The 27,159-nt window shown below is 35.6% G+C and overlaps 1 protein-coding gene across 2 annotated transcripts in view; it reads left to right on the plus strand.

The window, feature by feature from the left end:
• The window catches only part of STK4 (serine/threonine kinase 4), a 91,335-nt gene that overhangs the window by 11,511 nt on the left and 52,665 nt on the right, over window positions 1-27,159 (plus strand). For both annotated transcript variants that reach the window (XM_079129204.1, XM_079129205.1), the window contains exons 4-9: window positions 2,580-2,694; window positions 6,994-7,158; window positions 14,125-14,292; window positions 15,875-16,012; window positions 18,834-18,962; window positions 19,589-19,775. In XM_079129204.1, coding sequence (XP_078985330.1) covers window positions 2,580-2,694; window positions 6,994-7,158; window positions 14,125-14,292; window positions 15,875-16,012; window positions 18,834-18,962; window positions 19,589-19,775 — 902 coding nt within the window. The remainder of the gene's footprint in view (window positions 1-2,579; window positions 2,695-6,993; window positions 7,159-14,124; window positions 14,293-15,874; window positions 16,013-18,833; window positions 18,963-19,588; window positions 19,776-27,159) is intronic.

Consider the following 27,159-nt stretch of genomic DNA (forward strand, 5'->3'; position numbering starts at 1 on the left):
TAGAAGGGAGAGGTCAATAAAGTCACTGGGTATAGTCTTTTTCAGAAAGACTGATGAAAAAGTTTTGTTTTCCTTGCTAAATTATTGTTTCTGTTTTTGCATTTTATTCCTCCTTCAGTGAGCCCACTTAGAAACCAGGAAGAAGAGGCAGAAGGTGGTGTTGGCTTTTTCTGGTTTTGTTTTGATAATGATCTCTTTTACTTCCTATTGAGAGAGTGTTTCTACAGAGACAGCTAAGACAAACTAATTTAGATGATTTTTAACTCTAGAAGCCTTAGACTATTAGATTTGCCTATAAAAAGAGAATACTTATTTATGTATTACTATTCCTTACTTCACATTAAAATTTTTTTTTCAAGCTGAGGTAGTTAAGTATTTTATTTTTGAGGAACTAAGATTTGTCAAATGTTGTAAGCAGGAAGTCAGGCTAAAAGGTAACCGCAGAAAAGCATGTGGTTTACTCTCAAATTCCGTGACAACATGGTTTCATTGCTGTGATGGAGCAGGCTTCCCCAGCACTGTTTAGATTAGAGAGAAACAAAGTTAAGGACAATGCTAGCTACAGGGAGTTGGACGTAGGGGTTGAAAACTTTTTGAACTTGAGGCTACATTATTCTTTATGGTCAGATCAGCTTAGTACCTCCTATTTTTTAAAGTTTCAACATTAGACTGAATATTTCTGCTCTCCCTCCCCCCTTTCTGTTTTTTTTTTCTATTTTTGTGGTTACTGTCTATTTGATAAAACCCACATTTTTCTTGATTGTATTGGCTAGATTCAGTTAGCAGTTTTTCTTTTCCTTTTCTTTAAGATCCATTATGGGGGAACTGGGGTTGTAGCCCAGTGATAGAGTGCTTGCCTGGCATGTGTGAGGCACTGGGTTTGATCCTCAGCACCACATAATAAATAAATAAAATTAAAGTATCATGCCCATCTACAACTAAAAATATTAAAAAAAAAAAAAAAGATCATTATGGGAACTCTTTCCAGTTGGCTAATTGGGACTTTGTCCAAATAGGGTATAGAAATGTTTCTAATTAAAGAAAAGATGTTTTGAAGATCCTACTCTGTGTAAGCACTATAAAGAATACAGAGACTGGGCCCAGTCCTGGGAGTTTATAGACTAATTGGACAGGTCAGCATACATGTGTGCAGGGAAATCTTGTCAACAGTACCAGACTGTATAGAACATACTGCAACAGTAAGTACCTCACAGAGGCAGTAAATGCTACAGAGTTGAGGGAAGGGAGAATACAAGTGGGGATCTGAACCTTGGAGACTTGGTCATCCATTTGTTCTTAATAATCAGTGTGTGTGTGTGTGTTTTCCCTCCTGTCTTTGTAGGCATATTTCCCAAGGTAGAAGGAGCAAACATTTGAAAGTCTAAGAGTTAATGAAGCCCAGTTAGTTTTAGCATCTTTGGGTTTTCTTCAATTTTATTTGGCCGTGATAACAATCTAGCCAATCAGAGGGCATATTGTTTCATTTTACTGGGACATTTGATTTCTCTCTGAAAATTCTTTTTTTTTTTTTTGGTGGTGCTAGGGATCGGACCCCAGGCCTTGTGCTTGGTAGGCAAGCACTCTACCAACTGAGCTATATCCCTAGCCTTTCTCTGGAAATTCTTGTTTGGTATCTCTCTTCAAGCTTGAGACCTAAAATTTCAGATTTGATCCTGAATATTTATTTTATAATAGATTATATGATGCTTTGTTATCACAAAGTATATATGACTTCTTAGAAAAATGCAAAGAAGGAAATAAAATCATTTTTCCTGACCAGACATGCTAGCACATGCCTGCAAACCCAGTGGCTCAGGAGGCTGAGGCAGGAGGATTGTAAATTCAAAGCCAGCCTCAGCAACTTAGTGAAACCTGTCTCAAAATAAAAAAATAAAATAAAAAGGGCTGGGGATGTGGCTCAGTGGTACAGTGCCCTGGGTTCAATCACCACCGCGCCCCCTCCCAAAAAAAAGACTTCCTCTTGGAGAAATCATCATCGTTAAATACTCCTTGATATATATATCCATGTGTCTTTTTGGAGTTTTACTGTGCTTATTTTTTTGTAACCTGCATTTATTTAGTTTTGGTAACTAGGGTATCTTCTTACATTATCAAATTTTCCTCTAGAACATTCTTCATAAGTTCATGATGTTCACTGTATATATATATATATATATATATATATATATATGTATCTCAATATATATATATATATATCATTATTAAATGTGTTAAATAAATTCTCTAATGTTGGACATTTAAATGGTACCTGAATTTTCATTTCTATTAACAGTTCTGTGTTGGTAACTATTTCTTTTTGAGCATACATATTTCTTTTCTGAAGATAAATTATAAACTTAGAAATGCTTGTTAAAGTACTCACCATTTTTTGTACTTCTGTTATTTATTACGTTTTGGAAAAGCTAGCCCCTCTTATATTATTAATCAGGAGAGTGCTTATTTTAGCCTTAACTAGAAATAATTGATCTTTTGAGATGGAAATTAGTTTTCATATATTTAACAGAATGAATTAAATGTTTGAAGCTCATTCCACTAATTTGTATTGTGTCTCTCTGTAGCCCTCATGTAGTCAAATATTATGGCAGTTATTTTAAGAACACAGACTTGTGGATTGTTATGGAGTATTGTGGTGCTGGTTCTGTATCTGATATCATTCGATTACGAAATAAAACGGTAAGTTTATTTTCTGGGTGAATGATGCTGAGCCAGTCTTCTTGTACCATCTTTTCTCTTGCCTTTTTGTTCATGTGCTGTTTTCACTACTACCATATCTAGAGAGATGACTGTCACATTTCACCTTTTTTATGGTTCTTTCCCCCTTGACTCTTGTTAATCCTACAGTTTTGACATCATCTCAATCTAGTGATTTTTTAACATGCTTAATTTTTTACTGTGGGAAATGGGACTCTCAAATCCTGGTTATGGAATGAATTTTGAATGTTTAATTTTGGATTTGAATTTCTCCTCCTACCCAACATATTCTTAGATTAATTTCTATTTAATATTAATCAGAGAATAATCTCATTATGGAAAATTATTTGCCATTATGTGATTTCTGGAACAAGACCTAAGAGTCATGGGTTATAGTTCTGTTTTAGTTGCTTAAACTCTGTTTATTCATTTGGTCAGCATTTCTAGAACACTGCTTTAGGCCTTTAGTAAGATTGTAAACAGAACAGACAACCTTGCTTTCATGGTAGTGCACTTTCTAGTAGGGCACCAAAATCAAATCACTTGGGAATTAGAAACAAAATACCAGACAGTGATAAATGCTGTGAAGAAGGTGAATGAGGATGAAGTGGTGTTAAAGTGATAGAGTGCCTGGTGGGCTACTGCAGTGTAGGTGGTGGCTGAGAAAGGTCATTCAGAAGAGGTAACGTTTAAAGTAAGACAAGAAGGAACACCTGAAATGCAGGTGGAGAATATCCAGTGCAGAGACCCTGAGGCTGGGATGAGTTTATCATGTTTGTGTGTTAGAAGGAAATAGGCAAAGGAGAAACTGTAGGAGATGATTTGCATTTTAAAAAGACAACTTGGTTTCTGTATAGATTGTGAGTTGTTAGGAGTAAAAGCAGGGGAATTTTAGCCTTCTGGGCTTGTTTGGTTTTTGGTCTTGATACAAAAATAAGAATAATGATAACCATATTAAATATTTGCATAGTTGTGAAAATTAAGTATATAAAAGTATTTGTAAATTGTGCATTGCTATACAATTTTTAAGGTGAGGGCTGCTTTGAAACTCAGTCATAAATTTTGGGTAATCTGTACCACTATTTCCTTTTCTTAATTTATGCTATTCAGAGTTGCTGATGTTTTCTTAATCAAGTAGCCAGGTTTTTAGCTAGGAATAAGCTAGGTATGGTGGTGCACACCTGTAATCCCAGCAACTGGGGTGGCTGAGGCAGGAGAATGGCAAGTTTGAAGACTGCCTCAGCAACTTAGTGAGACCCTGTCTCAAAATAAAAAAGAAAAAGACAGGGGGATGTCAGTGTTAAAGTGCCCCTGGATTTGAACTCCAGTACCACAAAGTAAATAAATAAATAAATAAAAATAATAAAAATTTAGCTAGGTGGACTATCCAAACATAAAAGAAATTTAAGGAAATTCCAAAGCTTGAAAATTTATTGATTTGGAAAATGGGATCCAGAACTGCTTATGTGCAACATGAAGTTGTTTTGTTTCAGGTATTTTAAAACAACTCAAAATTAATTTTGATGGCCCTTTTGGTATTTATTGAGATTTTAATTAGTTCATTGTATTTATAATTTTAACTATTAAATGCAGTTTTAAAGTATAATTATTTTAATTATAATAATTTTAACTATTACCCATTATTTTACCAAATGTTATAATTCTACAGTGTACAGCACAATAGTCACTAGGCAGGTATGGTTATTGAAATGTGGCTGATCTGAAATTAAGATGTGTTATAGGTATAAAATATGCACCAGATTTTGAAGAATGATTAACAAAAAAGTAATTAAAAAAAACATGGATTTTTTTATTGATCACATAGTAGAATGATAATATTTTAGATACATATGGTTAAATAAAAATGTATTGTGAAAATTAATTTTAGTTTCTTGTTTCTTTTAATGTGACTATTCTATAAACATCAAATTATATTTTTGACTTCCATTATATTTCTCTGGGCAGTGCCGCTTTAATTGACTGAGCTGGTTAGAATAAAGAATAAATTTGAATTATGAGCTTTGTTCTCTTCATATGCTAAATTCTAGCCTGTTACCTTGCTAATAGTATTTGTTTGAAGTTTCATGAAAACTATCATTTATAGCATGTGGCCTTAAATTACTCAAGTTAGGGGCTGGGGAGATAGCTCAGTTGGTAGAGTGCTTGCCTTGCAAGCACAAGGCCCTGGGTTCAATCCCCAGCACCACAAAAAAAAAAAAAAAAAAAAAAAAAAAAAAAAAAAAAATTACTCAAGTTAAATTGCTTGACTTGTCTGTGACTTAACTTGATTTTTATAAAATGATGATGACAGTAATAGTACCTCTTTCTCACTTAGTTGTTATAAGGATTTAATGAGTTTTAAAAAGCAGTGCTTAAACACTTAGAAATGATTGCCAGTTTTTAATACTCTTAGCATAGTGCCTGGTTCACCATAGGTGCTTGTTAAATATTTGTTAATTGATTGGTAAATACTAAACCATGATTAATCATGGTGTTTAGTAAACCATTTGATTTTTGTGTGTGTGTGTTTGGTGCTGGGGATTGAACAAGTTCTTGTGTGTGCTAGACAAGCATATAAATTGATTTTTATGACTCTCTTAAAGAAAGGTGATATTCCTATTTTGTATATTGAAAAATTGAGATTAAGAGAAATTCAACAACTTGCTTAAATCACCTTAAGCTAGAAAGTATAGTTAAGAGTAAAGTCTAGGTCTTTCTAATCCTATGTTCTACACATTTGGCACCATTGCACACTCCCTTTTAAATGTGAATTGTTTGTTCAAAGGTGAACCATCTAAGAGTTTGTTGATACATTGAGTTTGTTAGGACTTGGATTAGATCTGCACAAAGTCAGCATTAGTCTAATTCTGTGCCAGTCTCCAGCATTCTTGATTTCATTTAGCCATCATCATTTGGCAACTATTTTCTTAGCACCATGTGCCAGGTCACTTTTTTGGTGTTAGGGATATAAAAGTAAACAAGTCAAAACCTTATGTTTTGAATAGGGAAGACATTATACAAATAGGTATATAAATAATGCATAATATGTCAGATGGTGATGTGCTGCTCTGATAAGGTGAAATGGATAAGTGGATACAGAATGATGTAGGAATGGAGTTGGGAAGATCTCTCTGTTTTTTTTTTTTTTTGTTGTTGTTGTTGTTTTTGATGAGGTGACATTTGGACAGAGACAGTGGAGCAAGAAAGCAAACAGTATGATATTTGGTTGAAGAGCATTATAGGCAGAGAGAACAGGCAGGGAAAAGGCCCAGAAGGAGAAGTATGCTTGGAGTATTGAAGGAACACCAAGGTAGACTGCGTGATTGGAACAGAATAAGAAAGGTGGCAAGTAGGAGAAGATGAAGTTGGATAGGCAGCCGGGAACCCGATTATTTCAGATCTGGTGAAATCAGATTTTCATTTTGTTTTGTTTTTGCAGTACTGCAGATTAAACCCATGACCTCATGCCAGCAAGGCAAGTGCTATATCCCTGAGCTGTGTCCCTAGCCCTTTTAAAATTTTTATTTTGAGATGGAGTCTTGCTAAGTTGTCCAGGCTGGTATCAAACTTCAGGTCCTTCTGCCTCAGGCTCCCAAATAGCTGGGATTAAAAGCATGCACCCCATGCCCAGCAACTCTTGTGCTGGCTTTTGTTTTGAGAGACTTAGGAAGCCACTAGTAAGTTTTAAGCAGATCTGGCTTACATTTTAAAAGGTTTGTTATGTGTGAAAGATATAGAGAGAGTATCAAGGGCAGAAGCAATGAAACTAGTTAAGAGATTGTTAGAACAGCTCAGGCAGATCATGATGGTGATTTGGACCATGGTGGTTATCAGGGAAATATTTGGATAGATTTTGAAGATAGAGAAGAATGAAGAATGACCTCAATGTTTTTGGTTGGAGCAACTGAAAGAATGACATTACCTTTTACTGAGAAAGGGAGCACTGGGGGAAAAGTAGAGTAGGTTGAGTGGGTAGGAGGGGAAGGGTTGGATGGAGGTGGAAATAATAAATTTCATTTTGACATTTCTGCTTATGATATTTGAAATCTTTTGAGTTGGATGTCGTAGGGGGATATATGAATTTGTTGTTCAAGAAGAGATCTTGTGGAGAAACGACTTGGGGAGGGGCCAGCATGTAGATGGCATTATAAGCTGTTAATGGGTTGAACAGGTATTAGTTTATAGTCAAGAAAAGGAATTTAAGTCTTAACCTTTTTTAAAAAACTTATTCTGATGCATAATGTAAATAGATGAAATTTGAACTTCTTGTTCTTTTTTCAGTTAACAGAAGATGAAATAGCTACAATATTACAGTCAACACTTAAGGGACTGGAATACCTCCATTTTATGAGAAAAATACACCGAGACATCAAGGCGGGAAATATTTTGCTAAATACAGAAGGACATGCAAAACTGGCAGATTTTGGAGTAGCAGGTCAACTTACAGTAAGTAAAAATGTTATTTGTATTGATACATTCAGCCCTGTCCTGAGGAAGCTATTCCTTTTATTTATTAAAAACAAAACAAAAAGAAAAACTTGACTTGCCAGGCACAGTGGTGTATGCCTAGAATCCCCGCGATTCGGAGGTCAAGGACGGCTGAAGTAGGAGGATCATTAATCTTGAAGAAAATGGAAAAAGAGGAGGAGGGTTCCATAGAACGGGAAGAAGCAGGGTCTGGGAAGTGGTAGTGGTCGGGTGCCTGGCAACGCGTGGGACCTCAGGCTCAGGCCTCAGTACCGAAGAAAAAAATTGTGTTAATAAAAAAATTGTAGAATCTACAAATAGATTCAAGAGTCAATAAGTTATTTTAGATCCCTTTCTTACGGGTTTAAGAGACATAGTTTAACTTTGTTTTAACTCATAAAAATAAAAACTAAACAAGAAATGATGGGATGTTAATTTAAACTTTTTTGAACTACATCATCTTTTTTTTTTTTTTTTTTTTTTTTAGTTTTAGATGGACACAATACCTTTATTTTGTTTATTTTTTATGTGATGCCAGTGCCTCACATGTGCTAGGCAAATGCTCTACCATTGAGCCACAATCCCAACCCTTACATCAGCACATTTTTAAAAGGAAGAAAAATTAAATTCAAATTGTTTTCCTTGAATAAGGTATAACATTATTTTGTTCACCTTCCACACAATATTTGACAGTTAATATACTGAAAAGACTCTTATTTGGTTATAGGATCATCTTTTCTTTTTCTTCCCACCTCACCAGTACATGACAGTGAAAAAAGAAAAAGAAAAAAAAAAATTCAAAACAGGAAGCCTAGAATTATCTGATTTTGTGAAATAACCAAGCACATATGAAAGTTTGTATAGAAAATAGAAATAGTTTTAGACAGGCATATACTAAAATTTGTAACGTTATATATAAGCTATATATAAGTGGTTTTCTTGGATTATAGAGTGAATATGTATGTGAGCGTGTGTGTGTGTGTAAAGTGTTAGTTTAGAATTTGGCATTATGTATATTTTAAATTTTTTTTTTTATTTTAAATCTATCTAGGATACGTTAGGGAGTCTTTGCAGCAGCACAGAATTGCTGTGATGACCTTAAAAAAATTCAGATGCTATTTAATATGCTGATTTGTGAACCCTTCAGATGTTTTAAATGTACAGGTAAACCATATCAAACAATCTTAGAAAAGCTACAATCTTAATAAGGAAACTAAATTGAAAAATGTAATCTTCTGGTGTTATATAGAAAGATAATATCAAAATTAAGGACATACATTTAGTAATAATTTTAGTAATTGGTTGATTACTCAAAAATTACTTATAGCATTCTTATTGCTGTAATGCCTGTCTTGGCAGAATCGCATATGTACACACTTCTAATTTGCACAAGTCACTTGTTTTTAGTATGCTCACCACATTGTGCAACTATTACCATTGTAATTCCAGAACATTTTTTTAATCATTTCATATACACACATACACACACACACACACACACACATTTTTTCATAAAAATATCTTACAATATGTGACCTTCATTTTTTATTTTTCTTTAACATTAAATATTTCAGGGTTTATCTGTGTTATAGCATGGATTAGCATGTAGCATTCATTCCTTTTGATAGGTGAATAATATTCCATTGTATGGATATACCTTGTTTTGTTTATCTGTTCATTAGTTGAACATTTTGTTCATTTCTACTTTTTGGCTATTGTGAATTATGCTACTATGAAATTTGTGTAAACCTATGTTTTTGTATGAGACACAAAGTTGCTGTGTCATATGTAACTCTGTGGTTAGCTTTTCAAGAAATTGCTGAGCCTGACTCAGTGGTGCACACCTGTAATCCCAGTGGCTTGGGAGGCTGAGGCAGGAGGATTGCAAGTTCAAAGCCAGCCTTAGCAACGGGAATGTGCTAAGCAACTCAGTGAGACCCCTTCTCTAAATAAAATACAAAATAGTGCTGGGGATGTGGCTCAGTGGTGAAGCGCCCCTGAGTTCAATCCCAGTACCACCCCCCCACACCACCTGAGAAAAAGAAAAAAATTGCCAAACTCTTTTTCAAAGTGTTTTACCATTCTAGATATTTCCATGGCCGTTATATGAAAGTTCCAGTTTTTCCACATCTTCAACACTTTTTATTTCTGTCTTTTAAATTATAATCAACCTAGGGGGTATAAGTAGTATCCCATTGTGGTTGTGATTTGCATTTTACTAATGCCTAATGACTCAGTGTTTTTTCTTGTCCTTATTGAACATTTGTATATCTTCTTTGGGGAAATGTATATCAAATCCTTTGCTGATTTTTAATTGGGTTGTCTTTTTATTGTTGAGTTCTAAGAATGCTTATATTTTAGATATAAATCCCTCATAGGGTACGTGATTTGCAAATATTTTCTCCCATTCTCTGAGTTGTCTTTTCTCAGTCTTGATGATATCCTTTGAAACACAAATTTTAAAATTTAGGTGATATCCACTTTCTTTTTCCTTTGTTGCTTGTGCTTCTGGTGTGACATCTAAGAAATCATTAGCTAATGCAAGGTCACAGAAATTTAGTTATTTATTTTTTTGGTGCTGAGGATTGAACCCAGGGCATTGTACATGCTAAGCGTGTACTCTACCACTAAATAGACCTCTACTTCCCTTGATCTTCTTTAATTTGTTTCAGCAGTTTTAAAATTTGTAGTGCATGAGAATTGCACTGACCTTATTAAATTCATTCCTAAATGATTTATTCTTTTTGATGCTATTTTAAATGGAATACTTGATTTTGTTCACTGCTAGTATATAGGAATACAATTGATTTTTGTATATTATCTTATCCTGCAATCTTGGCTGAACTTTGTCACTTCCTGTTTTGTTTTGTTTTGTTTTCATTTATAATGAGTGTATGTGTTGCTTTTCTAAAGAAAAGCATGACTTCTTTTTGTCTCACTTTATTTTAGTGATGGTCAGGATGATCACACTGAGCTGTTTAGTTGGGAAACTTGCAGTGGTAAATTTAGATACCTTTCTGACTGTTCTCTTTTCTAGAGTTTGTAGGCAGCCTTCTGAGACGTGTTGGTGGGGATTGTGTAGCATGGAGCATATAAACTAAGTTAATGTTCCTAATTCACAATTTACTCACACTCTCTACTGTATGGAAATCCTGTTCCTGTCTCTAAAGAATACACCTCCAGCCCAAACCCATAAGCCAGAGTGGGCAAGGGAAACCCACAGGTTGCCAAATGTGAAAGAAGCATCTATGCCTTAACTGCTTCTTTTTATATAACTTTTCAGGAAATTGCTGAGCCTGACTCAGTGGTGCACACCTGTAATCCCAGTGGCTTGGGAGGCTGAGGCAGGAGGATTGCAAGTTCAAAGTTCTTTTTTTTTTTTTTTTTTTTTTTTCTGTTTTGAGGTCCACTTTCACCATTCTCCATACCAAATGCTACCAGTTTCTAAGCCTTTTGAAGTCGCTGGTGTTGAAATTAGAATGTTTGCTAATTTTTTCTTTTTTTTTTTTTTAAAGCAACTGATTCCATTTTAATAGTCTGTTCAGATAATTACCACTCAGCCATCTGCTTTCCAGCTTAAAAATTCTGTGGCTGTGATTTCTTTTCTTTTTTTTTTTTGTTCTTGTGGATTCATTCCTTTAAAAAAATATCCTCTTAATATCTTTTGAGTGAGTTTTGTTTGGGAGTAAAAATAAGATATGTTTGTGCAATCTGTCATTGTTACCCAGAAATCTTTATTATTATTTTTGGTGATATTTGTTGGCATTTCATTTTCTGGATGTACCATGATTTATTAGCTCATTCTCTACAGTTGGATATTGGGTGCCCATTTAGGTTGTTTATAGTTTTCCCACATGAAAATCTGTGATAAGCATCCTTGCAGCTAAAGTTTTCAGCCTTTTCTTAAGTATATTCTTAGGATAATTTCTTTCATGGTGAAATTGGTCAGGAGATATGTGAAATTCTGAACCTTTTGATGTGTATTGTCAAAGTGTTTTTAGAAGGGAGCAGTTTCTATTCCCAACTGCTAATTATAAACACCTTTTTTGTGGGGGTGGATACCAGGGATTCAACTAGGGCTGTTTAATCATTGAGGCACATCCTGAGCCCTCACTCATTAAGTTGCTAAGGCTTGCTTTGAAGTTGCAATCCCCCTGCCTCAGTCTCCTGAGTCTCTGGGATTACATCATGTGCTACCACGCCCTGCGGCCAACTGCTATTTATAAATGTGTCCCTTTCCCTAGTATTTGGTAATATTGGGTAGATAGTAAATTTACATCTTTCTTATCATTTTCAAAACAATTATTTTTATATTTCATTATTGACCTTTTATAATTATTCACTTCAAAATGAACTATTCATTTATTTGTCAATTTTTCTAATTGTTAGATCTTTTAAAAAATCTATTTGTTAAAAAAAGAAAACCAAAACTAAAAAAAAAATCATTGAAATTATTAACCTTTTCTTGTATATGTTGAAATACTTTTTCTTTGTTGCTGTCTTAATTTTGTCTATGGACTTTTTTTCCCTCCTTTTTAAAATTGGTATGTTACAATTATATATAATAATGGAATTATTGTTACATAATGTGCACATAACATTATTTGATCAATTTCACTTTGCAGTACCTCCCCTTTCCCTCCCATCTTTCTTTCCCGGATTTCCTTCCTCTACCCTACTGGTCTCCCTTCTGTTTTCATGAGATCCCTTTTTCCCTCTCTAACTTCCCAATGTAAATCAGTACAACCACTATGGGAATCAGTATGGAGGTTCCTTAAAAGACTAGGAATTGAACCACCATATGATCCAACTGTACCGTTCTTCAGTATTTATCCTAAAGAATTAAAGTCAGCATACTCTTTATAGCAGCATAATTCACAATAGCCAAGTTATGGAACTGGCCTAGGTGTACACTGTCAACAGATGAATGGATAAAGAAAATGTGGTATATACACACAATGGAGTGTTATTCAGCCACAAAGAAGATGATATTATGTCATTTGCAGGAAAATGGATACAACTAGAGAGCATCCTGTTAAGCCCAATAAAACATATTCAGAAAGTCAAGGGTGATACAACTTTTTTTTAATATAGAAATTCCTAGATTTTTTTTTAATTGTTAGTTGTAGATGGACACAATACTATTATTATTTATTTATTTATTATTATGTGGTGCTGAGAATCACAGTGCCTCATGCATGTGAGGCAAGTGTTCCACCACTGAGCTACAACCCCAGCCCCAGTTTCTAGATTTTATGTAGAAAAATTCATCCACTTTTATCTTATGGTTTTTGTCTTTGTGCTTAAAAAGTTCTTTTTTACTCTAACATTATATAACCATTCATCTGTACATTTATTTATTAATTTATTGTACTGGGGATTTAACCCAGGCGTTTTCTATCATTGAGCTATACCCCTAGTTCTTTTTATTTTCTTTATTTTGAGATAGGGTCTTACTCAATTGCTAAGGTTGGTCTCAAACTTGCAGTCATCTACCTCAGCCTCCTGAGTACCTGGTGTTATAGGTGTGTTCCACTACACCTGGCCTGAGCTTTGTGTGTGTGTGTGTTTTTTTTTTTTTTTTTTTTTTTTTTTTTTTTTTTTGTGGTGCTGGGGATTGGACCTGGGGCCTTATGCTTGACAGGCAAGCACTCTACCAACTGAGCTATATCCCCAGCCCTGTTTTTTTAATATTGAAAATTTCAACCTATTTGAACTTAGTTTGCTAAAAGTGTAAGGTATGTGTTTAAATGACAAGTCAGATTTTTATTTTTGCTTAATTCACCCTTTGATGATTTGAAATGGCATTTTAATATCATATATATGACATACATAATAGACTATTATATATATGTGTGTGTGTGTGTGTATGTACATGTGCCACTGTTTCTTTCTGAAGTTAATATTTTCTGTTCTGTTGTACTAATAATGTACAATACAGATCTAAGTGGGCTTAATATCCACTCATTATTTAATTTTCAAAATGTTTCTAGCTATGCAAGTATCTGTTTCTAATTGAAATAATCCAATGAAAACAACTTTGACTACCACTATTTGAAAACACCCTGCAAATGTGAAGTTTCAGAGCTAAGGAAATGACTAAGCATTTCCTTAGTTCCTGTGTTAATTTTTTATATAGGTCTGACAGAGTGAGGTCAATTCAAAAGTGTTGCCTCTATCACTTGCTTCTGACTGGCATAACCTGTCACAGGCATTTCAGAAGGAACATGAGACATTCTTTTGAATCTTTAGTTTTGTTTCAGAATCCTTCTCTTCCTAAAGAGAACTGTAGGAGGAGGGTTCTCTTTGAATAGGGGCACACTCTTCTTGGAAAGTATACAAATGGTTGTTTACTGTAATGTATACTATGTTGTACTATATTGTACTATATTGACATATTCCTTAAGCCACAAACTAAAACTTGTCTTATTTATCATTTATGTGTGTATGTATACGTGCATATATATGTATATGTATGCATGCACACACATACATATACATATATACATATACACAAACACATATATATCTGTTTGTTTATTTATTTATTTATTTATTTACTTGGGATAGAACTCTGGGTGCTTTACCATTGAGCCACACCCCCAGCCCTTTTTTATATTTTTATTTAGAGATAGGGTTTCACTTGTTGCTTAGGGCCCTCACTAAGTTGCTAAAGCTGACTTTGAACTTGTGATCCTCCTGTCTTAGCCTCCAGAACTGCTAGAATTATAGGTGTGCACCTCTGTACCCTGCTAGTTCATATTTTAATAATTGAGAATAGTTTTATGTTTCTTGATCATTTAAATTTCTTTTGTGACTTGTTTGATCATATTCTGAGCATGGTTTTTGTATGTATTTGAAGTATAAATCATTTTTTATTGTTGGAAAAAAAGCTCTTTTTCTCAGTTTTATGCTTGGTGTTGGTTTCTCTGCATTCTACTTTAGGATACCATGGCTAAACGGAATACAGTGATAGGAACACCATTTTGGATGGCTCCAGAAGTTATTCAGGAAATTGGATACAATTGTGTGGCAGATATCTGGTCTCTGGGAATAACTGCCATAGAAATGGCTGAAGGAAAGCCCCCATATGCTGATATCCATCCAATGAGGGTAAGGAAATGGACAGAAAACCAGTGGGATGATTAGTTACTGACCATCTTTAGAAGGTTAGTTCCATGACTTAATTGATTAGGTCCCAAACAATAAATGAATTGTTTGTATGTAATTGATAAGTGTCACTATAAATGATACCCTTCTACTGACTAGTTGTAGTCACTAGTTAAGTGTGATTCACCCCCCTCCATTTCAGAAGTTGGGTATTGATAGCCCCCTGGCAGGACATAGCCTACAGAAAAGAAATGCTTAGTTCGATTTGTGCAATTATATATGCTTTTAATAGTTTAGAAACCCATATTGTAACATGATAATACCAGTTGGAGCTGAGTAGTGGTTGTTTTATTTATATATGAGAGCTTTCCATTCAGCCAGTCTCCATGATTCCTGTAGTCACCAGTTGCCAGATACCAGTTATTACAGCATTTTCTCTTAACACTTTTTTTGAACTCCCATCACTTAACAGCCAACCTGTTCATTTGTTATCTTTTTCTTGACTGGCCTCTATAGTTTCCCCCCCTGTAGTTGTTTGAATTTGTAAGTTCTGGTTTGTTGATCCCCAGACTCTTCGTCTGGAGGCTCTGCTCTCTCCAACCTCCGTCTTCTTTTGGAGTGTCAGGGGCCTGTAGGGCTGCATCTCCACTGAAACTCCTCAGTATTGACACTTTAAGGGATTCCCAGGTTTTACCTACTCCCCAGAATCTCCTGTCACTTAAGACTTTTAAAAGCATTCATGTGCCCAAAGATAAACTTCTTTCCCTGGGGCAAAGAAAAGTGAAAAAGTAGATGATTTACTGGTCACATTTTTAGATTGAAAGAATTTAAACTGTTTATTGCAGAGTTTTATCTTTCAAAAGCCATGACTGTGGGCTGGGGTTGTGGATCAACGGTAGAGTTTCACCTAGCATATGTGAGGCACGGGGTTCGATCCTTAGCACCACATAAAAATAAATAAATAAAACCTGTGGCTCATCCTTTGTTGGAAATTCAATAAATAATAGTTATATATTTTGAAATAGTACAATTTAGCTATAATGTAATGGGCCAATTGTTAAGGGTTGGATTTTTTTTTATTTTTTGTCTTCGTTGTTCCTTCCAAGAATGTCGATTTGGCTTGACTTGGAGGTTAATGGCTCATGTGGCTTGGAGACTTCTGGTTGATGATCTTAACTGCAGTCACTGTGACATCAGGCATAGGGGTGACTTTGAAGTAGGGATATTTGGCAACTCTTGGGGCTGAGGTTATCTTCTGGATATGGATACTCGTAGGTGTTGCCTTCCACTTTGAAGAGCAGCATAATGCAGTTAGCATTTAAAAAAAAAAAAGCTTTATTGATATATTGATATTGCGAGGTTTAGGGGACAAGACTGCATAAGAGAGAGGGAAAGGGAAAGGGTGAAATATATCAACTTATCCAGTTGTCATACTTTGTACTTTGAGGTGCTTAGGCTTTGAATGGACTTATTAGATAAAAATCATTTTACCAAACTGCAAATGTAATTCCAGGCACATTTTTATTGGAGAATCACTTTTACTTTACCAAGTCTTTCTCTTTTTCTCTCTTCTTTTTTTAATTAGGCAATCTTCATGATTCCTACAAATCCTCCTCCCACGTTCCGAAAGCCAGAGCTGTGGTCAGATAACTTCACAGATTTTGTGAAGCAGTGTCTTGTAAAAAGCCCTGAGCAGAGAGCCACAGCCACTCAGCTTCTCCAGGTATGAGTCACCTGTCAGGCTGCCTCCCCGTTTGATCTATATGCAGACCAGAAAATGCTGTTAGTCCACCTGCATGAAGATAGAACAGAAGTATGAGACAGCCCCTGCCTTTAGGGGGGCTCTTTGAATCTATTTGAGTAGGAAAGACAGAAAAGAATCTTAATTCATTGAGTAAAACCACAATGAAGAAAATTCAGAGCTATGTGGGGTTAAAGAAAACACATTAACATTAAGTGAGCATCTGCTGTGTGTCGGCTTTGCACATGTTATGCCGTTTAATCATCACATAGACCCTGTGAAGGGTAGGTGTTATTTCAGTTTTATAAGTGAGAAAGGGGAATTTTAAAGAGATTAATTCATTTAGAGTTTCTCAGCCAGCACACAGCAGAGTCAGTGGTAGGATCTGAGTTATTCTGAGTCCAAAAGCCCAACTGCCATCAAGGCTGTCCTTCTGACAAGGAATCAGTGGTGGGTGCTGTTATAGCTCAGGATAAAAGGAGGTCACTTTGAACTGGAGACAGTGGGAGTACTTCTTTGGAGAGAGAGCTTACATACTGGGCCTTGAGGGATGGGTGGGATTGCCTTGTGGTTAGGAGCTTGGGTTCAGAACGCACACTACTTGGGTTTGAATTCTGGCTGTTTAATACTTTGTGACCTTGAGCAAATAACTTATCTTGTCCCCTTAGTTTTCTTATCTGTAGAATGGGAATAAAGACTCGTGTGTTGTGAAGATGAAGTGATATACTATGTATTACTTCAAACATGCTTTACACATATTGAAGATAGTGTGGTATGAACTTGATAAATATTCACTCTCGTTGGGTTAAGTCAATGATTTTCAATGATTTCAGTCCCAGTGCCCCACTTTATAACATCTCTCATTACTTTTCTGGAATGAAACTCATAGACAGTAAAATCTATTTATGCCTATAATTTAAAAAGAGTCAATATTACTTTTTTGTGGTGCTGGGAATCGAACCCATGGCCTTGTGCTTGCAAGGCAAGCACATTACTGACTGAGCTATCTCCCCAGCCCCTAATATTACTTGTAATATAAAGGTAATAATTTACAATAAAATGTATGACAATGTAGAATACTTCAGCTTGACCCAACTTGTGTATGTAATGAAACATATACCTGTATCTAGCATCATGAGTGAATTTAGATTTAAGAGTAATAAGAAGATCAGAAACCCATTTCATTCCAGAAGCACAGGAAAATGAATGAGGTGGACACTAGCATAAAACTGATGGTAAGTAATAACAGGCTAGACTTGTATCTGATAAGAGGGAGGAATTCTTAAGTAGAAAGAATTTCCAAGTAGAAAGCACAAGGCAATATGATATCCTTGCTAATGACCAAGGTCTTATTTCTAAGAGTATTGTTAACTTCTTTTCCTGCCTGGATGGGGTACTAATAAGAGTTCTTTGGGAAAATATCTTCTGTATTGCAATCCCACCACGTGTTAAGGCATCCTTTCAATCTCTGGTGTACTTATAAAGAAAGCCCTTGGAGACCTTTATACTCTCATGGGTGATGGGAAAAGAGAGTAGATTGTAAAGAGAAAACAGGAGACAGTATCAGAGTAGTTTGCAAAATACCAGTCAACTCCCAAAAGAGTTTCCATGTGTCTTTCATAACCTAGATAACAACTTGTCATGCTATAAACCCAGAAAACAAAAACATAACATAGTGTTCATATTAAAAACTGTAGGTGGGCACAGTGGTGCTTGCCTATAATTCCACCAACTCAGGAGTGAGGCAGGAGGATTGCAAGACTCAGCAACTTAGTGAGACCCTGTCTCAAAAATATTAAAAAATAGTGGGGTACAGTGGTGCAGGCCTGTAATCTTAGCAGCTTGGGAGGCTAAGACAGGAGGATCGCAAGTTCAAAGCCAGCCTCAATAACTTAGCAAGGCCCTACACAACTCAGTGAGACCCTATCTCTAAATAATATACAAAAAAAGGGCTGGGGATGTGGCTCAGTGGTTAAGTACCCCTGAGTTCAATCCCTGGTACCAAAAACTTAAAATAAAACAAAAAAATGAAAAAAGGATTGGTAATGTAGCTCAATGATAAAGTACTCCTGGATTCAATTCCCAATACCAAAACAAACAAAAAACCATTAGCAGTATCTCTGTGTTTTAATTGTCTTCACTGGTTGAATAATATTTGGGTCTACTCCATTATACATTTGTGATGAGTTTTAGTGATTTTGTAGTAACTGCACTTTTGTGGTAACATCCCTTTTATCTAACTATGTAGTTGGGGGAATGCTCTACTACATTGAACAGAAAGAATAAATGGGCTGAGTAAATTATGTAGTGATTTCTAAACAGTATCTTTATTTCATTTTAAGCTCTCATTTCCAAATTTGCCTTCCAAATCAGTGGACATTTCGTATATCTCTTGAAAAACATTTTCAGTATTAGAGCACAATGTATACTGTGAGACATTTAAAAAATGTGCAGAATGAGCCACAGGTTGCTAGCATTCCTGCATATCTTCTTGTGCTAGGTGTGCCCTCCAAACTTTATTATGACATCAGGCTTTTAGCACATTTGCAGAACTTTCTCTAGGGAATAATACCACCCCATTGAGAATCTCTAGAGTTGACAGAGAGAAGCTATAGTTATTATAACCAGGTTGAAAAAAATGGGCAAAGTCTGCTTAGAGTTAGCTGTTGTCCAGGGCATAAAGAAAAAGGTTAGATTCACTGATTGATTCAGCAAGTATCGTCAAGTACCTGCTGTGTGCCAGGCACTTGTAACTCCCTTGCTACATAAACTGACTCCAGTGATGTCTGTTTTCTTTTTTAAGCACCCATTTGTCAAGAGTGCCAAAGGAGTGTCAATACTGCGGGACTTAATTAATGAAGCCATGGATGTGAAACTGAAACGCCAAGAAGCTCAGCAGCGGGAAGTGGACCAGGACGATGAAGAAAACTCAGTGAGTAGCAGGCATTGCTGTGGGCCTCAGGCATCAAGGCCTGTTAGTTCATGATTGTCAAGTGTAAGTAAGACGAGTAGATAATGTTGGATCAGCTTGGAGCTGGAGACTCTTTTAGTACATATCTTGATCTGGACCCAAACTTGCTGGAGGCTTACTGAATCTGTGCTTGTTCTTCCCCTGGTGTTTCCTACAAAATTTAATTTTTACTTGTATCTTTTATTTAAATTAATTTTTTACTTGAGAGAATACTCAGTTATGAGACTTGGTTTTTCCAAGCCATTTTTGGGAGCATAAGATCCATACTTATTATGTAGCTTTTATACTTAAAGACTCCCTCACTACCCTGAGATTCCAGGGGTGCTTATGCCAGCTCTTAGATCTGTGTTGTAAACTCTAATAAGAAGGGGAGGGGAAGAGTGTCCTTTAGAATTAGAACGTTCCTCTTATGTGGATAAATTTATGAACTTCTTTGGTTAAATAAAGAGAACTTTCACTTCTACAAGGTGAATTTAGAACCTGAAAAGGTGTCAAACTCAGAAATATTTTACCAAGATAAGCAATAGAATTCAGAAAACTCAGTCTTTTGATCAAATTGGCCCCAATTTGAGATTTGTGTCCTGCAGGAGGAGGATGAAATGGATTCTGGCACGATGGTTCGAGCGGTGGGTGATGAGATGGGCACTGTACGAGTGGCCAGCACCATGAGTGATGGAGCCAATACTATGATTGAGCATGATGACACGTTGCCGTCACAACTGGGCACCATGGTGATCAATGCAGAGGATGAGGAAGAGGAAGGGACTATGAAAAGTAAGGCTCTGGTGAAATATACTAACTTTTTGACAAAGCATATGCACTTCAGTATTCCCATGGTCCATGAAAACTTCTTCTTGGGTTCTCTCTTCTGTTACCACAACTAAAGGAGGTTTTTCATTGGAGGACTGTGTCGGGGCAAGAGGTTTGCAGGGGAAAGCATGTGGAGTCAGAGGTAAGAAAGTGTCAACAAAGAGAAGGAATTTTGCTTTTGAACCCAAACAGCCATTCTCTCATTGAATGTTGTCATTGAAGGTTCATTTGTGGAGATAAGCACACATGTTGTTTTGGTGTATAATTCATCCCAAAGTATAATGAAATTCTGACCTATTTACGTATCTTCAGTCCATTTTCATGATGGTTTGTGCATCTAACCCAGGTTACCAACACTCAGTCAGTTAAAGATGAGTATACAAATTTAAAAGTTCTATCATATTCCTTCAGAACTCACCTCTCTCCTTTTGAATCTGATTCATTTTTCTGTGATTAAGCCTAACCCCGGTATTCAGCTTCCATCTTAGGGTGTCTTGCTTTCCTCTGCTCTTCAACTCTTGCCCTCCTCTTATTCTGAGCATTACAGACCAACTCAGGGAAGAAAGGAAAATGATAATAATTGAGTTGTATAAGTACACTTAAACTTTGCCTAGGTTTAAAGCACTAAGTTTTCTGTGATCTTTTCATCATCTTTTTTTTTTTTTTTTTTTTTCCTCTTTTTAAAATTTAAAGGCCCTTCCTCCATACCAGGTATCTGCAAACTACGGTCCATGGGCCAAATCTGATTTGCCTTGTACTTTTAGTAATAGTTTTATTGAAACACAGCTATGCCTCTTCATTTATGAGTTGTCTGTAGCTGCTTTTATTCTATAAAGGCAGAGAGCTATGAAAGACCAGTGGTCCCCAAAGCCTAAAATATTTGCTGTCATGCCATTAACAGAAATTTGCTAGCCCCTGCTCTAGATCCTTTGCATAATTTAATGAATTTTTCTTTAGTGCCTGTTTTCCCAAGCTCTTTGCTAGGTACTGAGGACAACAGAGAATGAGTAAGCAAAGCACTCCTTGCCCTGAAAGAACTCATTGTAGAGGGAAGACCATTAATTACAATTCAATATATGAAATGAGTTCTAACACAGTGGTAATCTGAGGGTGCTTGTCAAAGCCGAGGGGAAGACTATCTAACTTGTCTAGGACCTACTAAAAAATTCCTTGAGGAAAAATGCAGGAAGGTTTGCAGTATGCAGGTTAGGCAAAGATGTTCCAGCAGAGGGAGCAGTGTACACAAGATCCCAGGGAAGAGGTGGGCAAGGCAAGTTCAGAGAGCCACAGGTGGTTTATCTTTGGCAGTTGACATAGTCAAGCAGAATCTCACAGAGGATAAAATCTCAGCTGAAATCTAAAGGACAGGTGGAGGAAGGTTATGCTTGTGTTAAAAAATATATTAGTAGTTTTTCCTCACTTTTCTATGAAGCAAATGCAGGACAAAATAGTCTATAGATGTTCTACTTGAATACTTAATTTGTTTGATTTTAAGGAAAACTCACATTTTTAAAGTTTCTCTTAGGCCACAGGTATCATTTGTACATGAAATACTTACATAATTTAATTCTCACAGTAATGAAATGGATTTTAAGGGTTTTTAAGATTTTTAGTTTTAAATAATACAAATAATATAGCAAAAACTTGAGTGTAGAATTAATGTACTTATTTTTTAGATTTATATAACATATTCTAAGAATAAAACAACCCACAACTTTACGGATAAAGTTAAGGTCCCTGTGAGATGCATCTTTATTGATAATAGATTATAAGAATGTATATAACACGTTGTATTATATATTCCCCTTTTGCTGGACATGAAGTTTTTTCTGGATATCTGCTATTATAAACATGTCTTTGAACCTGCCTCTTAGTAGATATGTAGTTTTTTTAGGCTGTGACCTGAGAAGTGGGATTTGCTAGTTCTTTGGTTTTATACTTAGAATGCTCTGCAGTTTTCTTCAAGTGACTATGATAATTTACATTTTCACTAGCAGTAGATGAGAATTGTTTTCCTTCATCTTTAACAGTTGACATTGCCAGACTTTTACCATTCTTGAGGGATGTCAAATGTCATTTTTCATGAAATATTTAAGACATAAACAAATAGAAAATAAAATAATCCTTAAGTATTCCTATCCAGTTTAATAAATTAAAATATTAACAAAAGAAGTTCTTATTCTGTGTCCCTTGTCAGTTGTTTATTTCTTTCCTGTCTTCACAAGAAATCTTCAGTTTATTTGAATTCTTTCTTCCTAGTGTCTTAAATTTAACATTTATGTTTTTGCTTTTAAACCTTAAAGGACTGCTTTAAAACAGCATCCCACTATACTGGTGTAGAGAGTTTATGTGTATGGATTATTTTTGTCAGTCAGTTCTACTTCACGTTAATTTTGTCTATACTGGGTATATTTGGACCTAGTTCTGTTCTGCTCTTATTTTGTGCTTTTTACTCACTTTGTTTTTCTCTTGCTTTTTTCTCCTTTCTTTACCTCTTTTGGGGTGGTGAGTCCTCACCCCCTTACCTTCCTACCCTCTGCCTACTCCTTCTCCACTCCCTGTCACCAGCTGACACAGTACATGCATAAGTATATGCCTATTTAACTTTCTGTTTTTCTAGTAAATTCCAAAGTTGGTCATTATGTGTCTTCCTGCTGAATAAAAAAAGAATCTTAAAACATTTTCACTTTTTACAAATTTCTGTCCTGTCTTTTGTTATTATTGTCTATTGCTTTGATTTCATCGGTTTTTTTTTTTTTTTTTCGGTGGCGGGGGTTGGTACTGGGGGTTGAACTCAGGGGCACTTGACCACTGAGCCACATCCCCAGCCCTATTTTGTATTTTACTAAGAGACAGGGTCTCACTGAGCTGCTTAGTGCATCACCTTTTCTGAGGCTGGCTTTGAACTCGTGATCCTCCTGTCTCAGCCTTCCGAGCTGGGATTACAGGCATGAGACATCATGTCCAGTTACACACTCGATTTTAGAGTTCATCCCCAATCATATTATACTGCTGCCAGCAGAACAAAAGTTGTTGAAGGCCAGGACTAGGTTTATGTTACAGTTCTTGTTGGTAAGTCTCAGCCTGTAGTAATATACCTCTCCTTGCTGGTTGTTTCAGTAATTAGTTACTCCAGGTTATGTTTCTAAGATTTCCAAAGGGGGTATGCCTCTGACAAGCTAATAATATTCTACATATGAGAGAACGTTTTGGATATACATATCTGAATCCACAGTAAGGAGGCAGACTGCAGTTGGAGGTAGGGGATTAAGTGGGGTAGGGTGATATTTGATTGCTTTATAAGGGATCTTGAGAATGCCTGTAAACCATATAAGCCAACTATGGCCCACACTCTTTGAAAATCTCTGTATGGATAAAATAATCAGACTGGGGAGTTTGGAAGGGTTCTGTTTGTCTAGTGTTTTTGTTTGTCTTTTGCTGCTAATGCTGTTTTTGTTGTTGTTTGTTTTTTGTGGTCCTTGGGAATCAAACCCAGGGCCTTATACATGCCAGGCAAGCCCTTTACTATATGTTTTCTTTTTGAATAAGGGTTCCAGAAGAACCTTGTTTGCCCCAAGAAGGGAAGAGCACGTTACTGTGCCATGAGAAAGAAGTGTGGCATGAGAGGTTGTCAGTGTTAGGCACATCATGCCTCTCTGGGCCAGCAGAGGGAGCTCTGTGATAGGTTAGGGTTGAATTAAAATTGCATTCCCATCCCAAGTTCACAAATGCCCCTTCCATAATAGGCTTTATTCTAGATCAAGATCATTATTTATTTATTTTTAAATATATTTTAAGTGACCACAGCAATACTAGGGAAATGGGTTTATTTTATTTGGTTAAGAGATTGGATACCTCATACTTGGCAAAGTTCAATTATAAGACTCAGTTCAGCCAAAACATCTCAAAATAGTAACTTTTCCTTTCCCTGGGTTTCTTAGTGGTCCTTAACCAGAATTGATATTCTCTTTTTGCAACATGGTACCAGGCATATAGTTTTGGAACTGTCAGCAGCTTTAATAACTCTAGCCAAGTAAAATTGAACTGATTTAGGGAAAAGTTATTTTACATATAAAAGTAAACATTAATCATGACATTTTCTAGCCTTTGTTGCCAGATCTCTTCAGTTCATTTGTTTTTTTTCTTTAATTTTAATTTTTGGGGGAGGAGGCAGTGCAGGGGATTGAACCCAAGGCCTTGGGTATACTAGGCAGACACTCTTCAGAGAGCTATACCCCCAGCTGTAGTTTTAACACTGCTTATTTCCATGTTGACTGCACAAGTCTAATGCTGAATATGCCTTTTCCATATTCTTTCCCCCACCTCAGTCTTTTGCAGTATTTCATGTTTTAGACACTAGGTTTTTTTTGTTTTTTTTTTTTTTTTTTTCCACTTTAAAACAATTTTTTATTGGAGCATTCTGAATCTTCTAAGGTCTCAACTGTAAAACTTGGATGGCAAATTTATTTTTATTTTATTTTATTTTTTAAATTTATTTTATTGTAAACAAATGGGATACATGTTGTTTCTGTTTGTACATGGAGTAACAGCATTCCATTTGCGTAGTCATACATTTACATAGGGTAATGATGTTTGATTCATTCTGTTATTTTTTCCTTCCCCCCCACCCCTCCCACTCCTCTTTTCCCTCTATGCAGTCCCTCCTTCCTCCATTCTAGCCCCCCTCTCACCCCCCATTATGTTTCATCATCTGCTTATCAGTGAGATCATTCGCCTTTTGGATTTTTGAGATTGGCTTATCTCACTTAACATGATATTCTCCAATTTCATCCATTTGCCTGCAAATGCCATAATTTTATTATTCTTTATAGCTGAGTAATATTCCATTGTATAAATATACCACAGTTTCTTTATCCATTCATCAATTGAAGGACATCTAAGTTGGTTCCACAGTCTGGCTATTGTGAATTGAGCAGCTATGAACATTGATGTGGCTGTATCTCTATGGTATGCTGATTTTAAGTCCTTTGGGTATAGGCCGAGGAGTGGGATAGCTGGGTCAAATGGGAGGTCCATTCCAGGTTTTCTAAGGAATCTCCACACTGCTTTCCAGAGTGGCTGCACTAATTTGCAGTCCCACCAGCAATGTATGAGTGTACCTTTTCCCCCACATCCTCTCCAACACCTGTTGTTGCTTGTATTCTTGATAATCGCCATTCTAATTGGGGTGAGATGGAATCTTAGTGTAGTTTTGATTTGCATTTCTCTTATTACTAAAGATGGTGAACATTTTTTCATATGTTTGTTGATTGCTTGTAGATCTTCTGTGAAGTGTCTGTTCATATCCTTAGCCCATTTGTTGATTGGGTTATTTGTATTCTTGGTGTAGAGTTTTTTGAGTTCTTTATATATTCTGGAAATTAGTGCTCTATCTGAAGTATGAGTGGCAAAGATATTCTCCCACTCTGTAGGCTCTCTCTTCGCATTGCTGATAGTTTCCTTTGCTGAGAGAAAGCTATTTAGTTTCAATCTATCCCAGTTATTGATTCTTGCTTTTATTTCTTGTGCTATGGGAGTCCTGTTAAGGAAGTCTGATCCTAAGCCAACAAGGTGAAGATTTGGACCTAGTTTTTTGTTTATAATTATGTGCATTGTATTTATATGCATGCACTTATGGCATGTGCCTTTAACTTTGAAGTCTTTTCTTGAGTGTTCATTTTCATGAATTCACATTTGTCCAAATTTTCTTACATAGTATACTTTTTGTGACTTTTTAAAAGAAATTCTTTACCCACTCAAGTATCTTAAAAAGTCTTTTATTTTTTTCCAAGTGTTGTAAAGTTTTACTGTTCACATTTAGAATTTGCTTTAATATATTGTGTATTTGTTTTTGTTTACACTGTAAGCTGTAGTTACCTGTTTTATTTTTTCCATCTGAAATACGTGCTTCTTCCCTGCATTCAGGTCTTTGATCTCACCTTCTTATTCCTTCTTTGACCGTTTATCTAAACAATTCCCCAACCCTTTTTTATTTTTGTTTCCAGTACTGATTGGTATTTGAATTTATGTCACCATTCTCCCATATAAATTTTAGGGTCAGTGTATAAAAATTTGTAAAATGCCACTGGAAATTTTACTTAGCTACATTGACTACATAGACTACTTTTGCCATCTCTTTGATGTTAACTCTTCCTGTTTATGAGCATGGTTTATCTTTCCATCTGTTTTATCTTGTATGTTCTTAGATAATATAATTTTTTCCACACAAATGTTTTAAATATTTTTATTAAATTTATTTCCAGAAGCTTTAATAGTTTTTGTTTCTATTACAAATGTATCCTTCAAAAATCTTTTGCTTTTAACATTTTTACTTTTATAAGCGACTTGTTGATTTTTTTTAAAACATATTGTTCATTTTGATAGGTTTTCTGGAAATTACTCCCTCCCACCTCCTCCAGTTAAGACAGTCTTAATGCCTGTGAATTACAACCTTAATTTCTTCTTTTAAAGCCTATATATTTTATTCTTCTTAACTAAGATCTCCAGTACAGTATATTGAATAGTAGCAGGCATTCTTCTCACCTTAAAAAAAGTTGTTTGAATGTTTTAACATTGAACCTGATTTTGCAGCAGGACTTGACAAATACTCTTTATTAGGTTAAAGAAGTGCATGTCTGTTACTAACTTAAGGTTTTTTTGTTTTTTTTTTTTAAGGTCAAATTGATGTTGTTTTTTTTGGTTGAACACTTTTTCTTTTTCTTGCTTACTAAATTAGTTAGCACTGTAACTTTTTCTCTATGTGCTTTCTTAGCAGCATCCTTTCATCATATGTGGTACATTGTAAATATTTCCTCCCATCCTGTGGTACTTGTGCTTTTTGACCTATGAATTATTCAGAGGTGCTTTTTAAAAATGAAATGTGTGATTTTTTTTTAAAACTGCACAGTTTTAATTTTCAATTGCAGAGAACTGTGGTTAAAGAATGTGGTCTTCTGCCTTCCCCTTACTTTTGCCCTAGTAACCCCCAATTTACTCTCAGCTTCTGTGAGATCAGCTATTTTCCAGATATGAAAGAGATGATATGTCTTTCTGTGCTTGACTTGTTTCACTTAATATAATCATCTCCAGTAAGAATGACTATTATCAAAAAGAACAGAAATAATAACCGCTGACAAGGATATGGAGAAAACGGCACCTCACGCACTATTGTTGGGAATGTAATTAGTGTAAGCATATGGAAGACAGTATGGAGGTTCCTCAAAAAATTAAAAATAGAACTACAGAATGATCCAGCAATCCCACTACTAGGTATATCCAAAGAAAATGAAATCAATATGTTGAAGAGACATCTGCAGCACCATTTAAAATAGACAAGAAATGAAAACAA

Source organism: Sciurus vulgaris (assembly GCF_902686455.1).
Source record: "Sciurus vulgaris genome assembly, chromosome: 2".
NCBI lineage: Eukaryota > Metazoa > Chordata > Mammalia > Rodentia > Sciuridae > Sciurus > Sciurus vulgaris.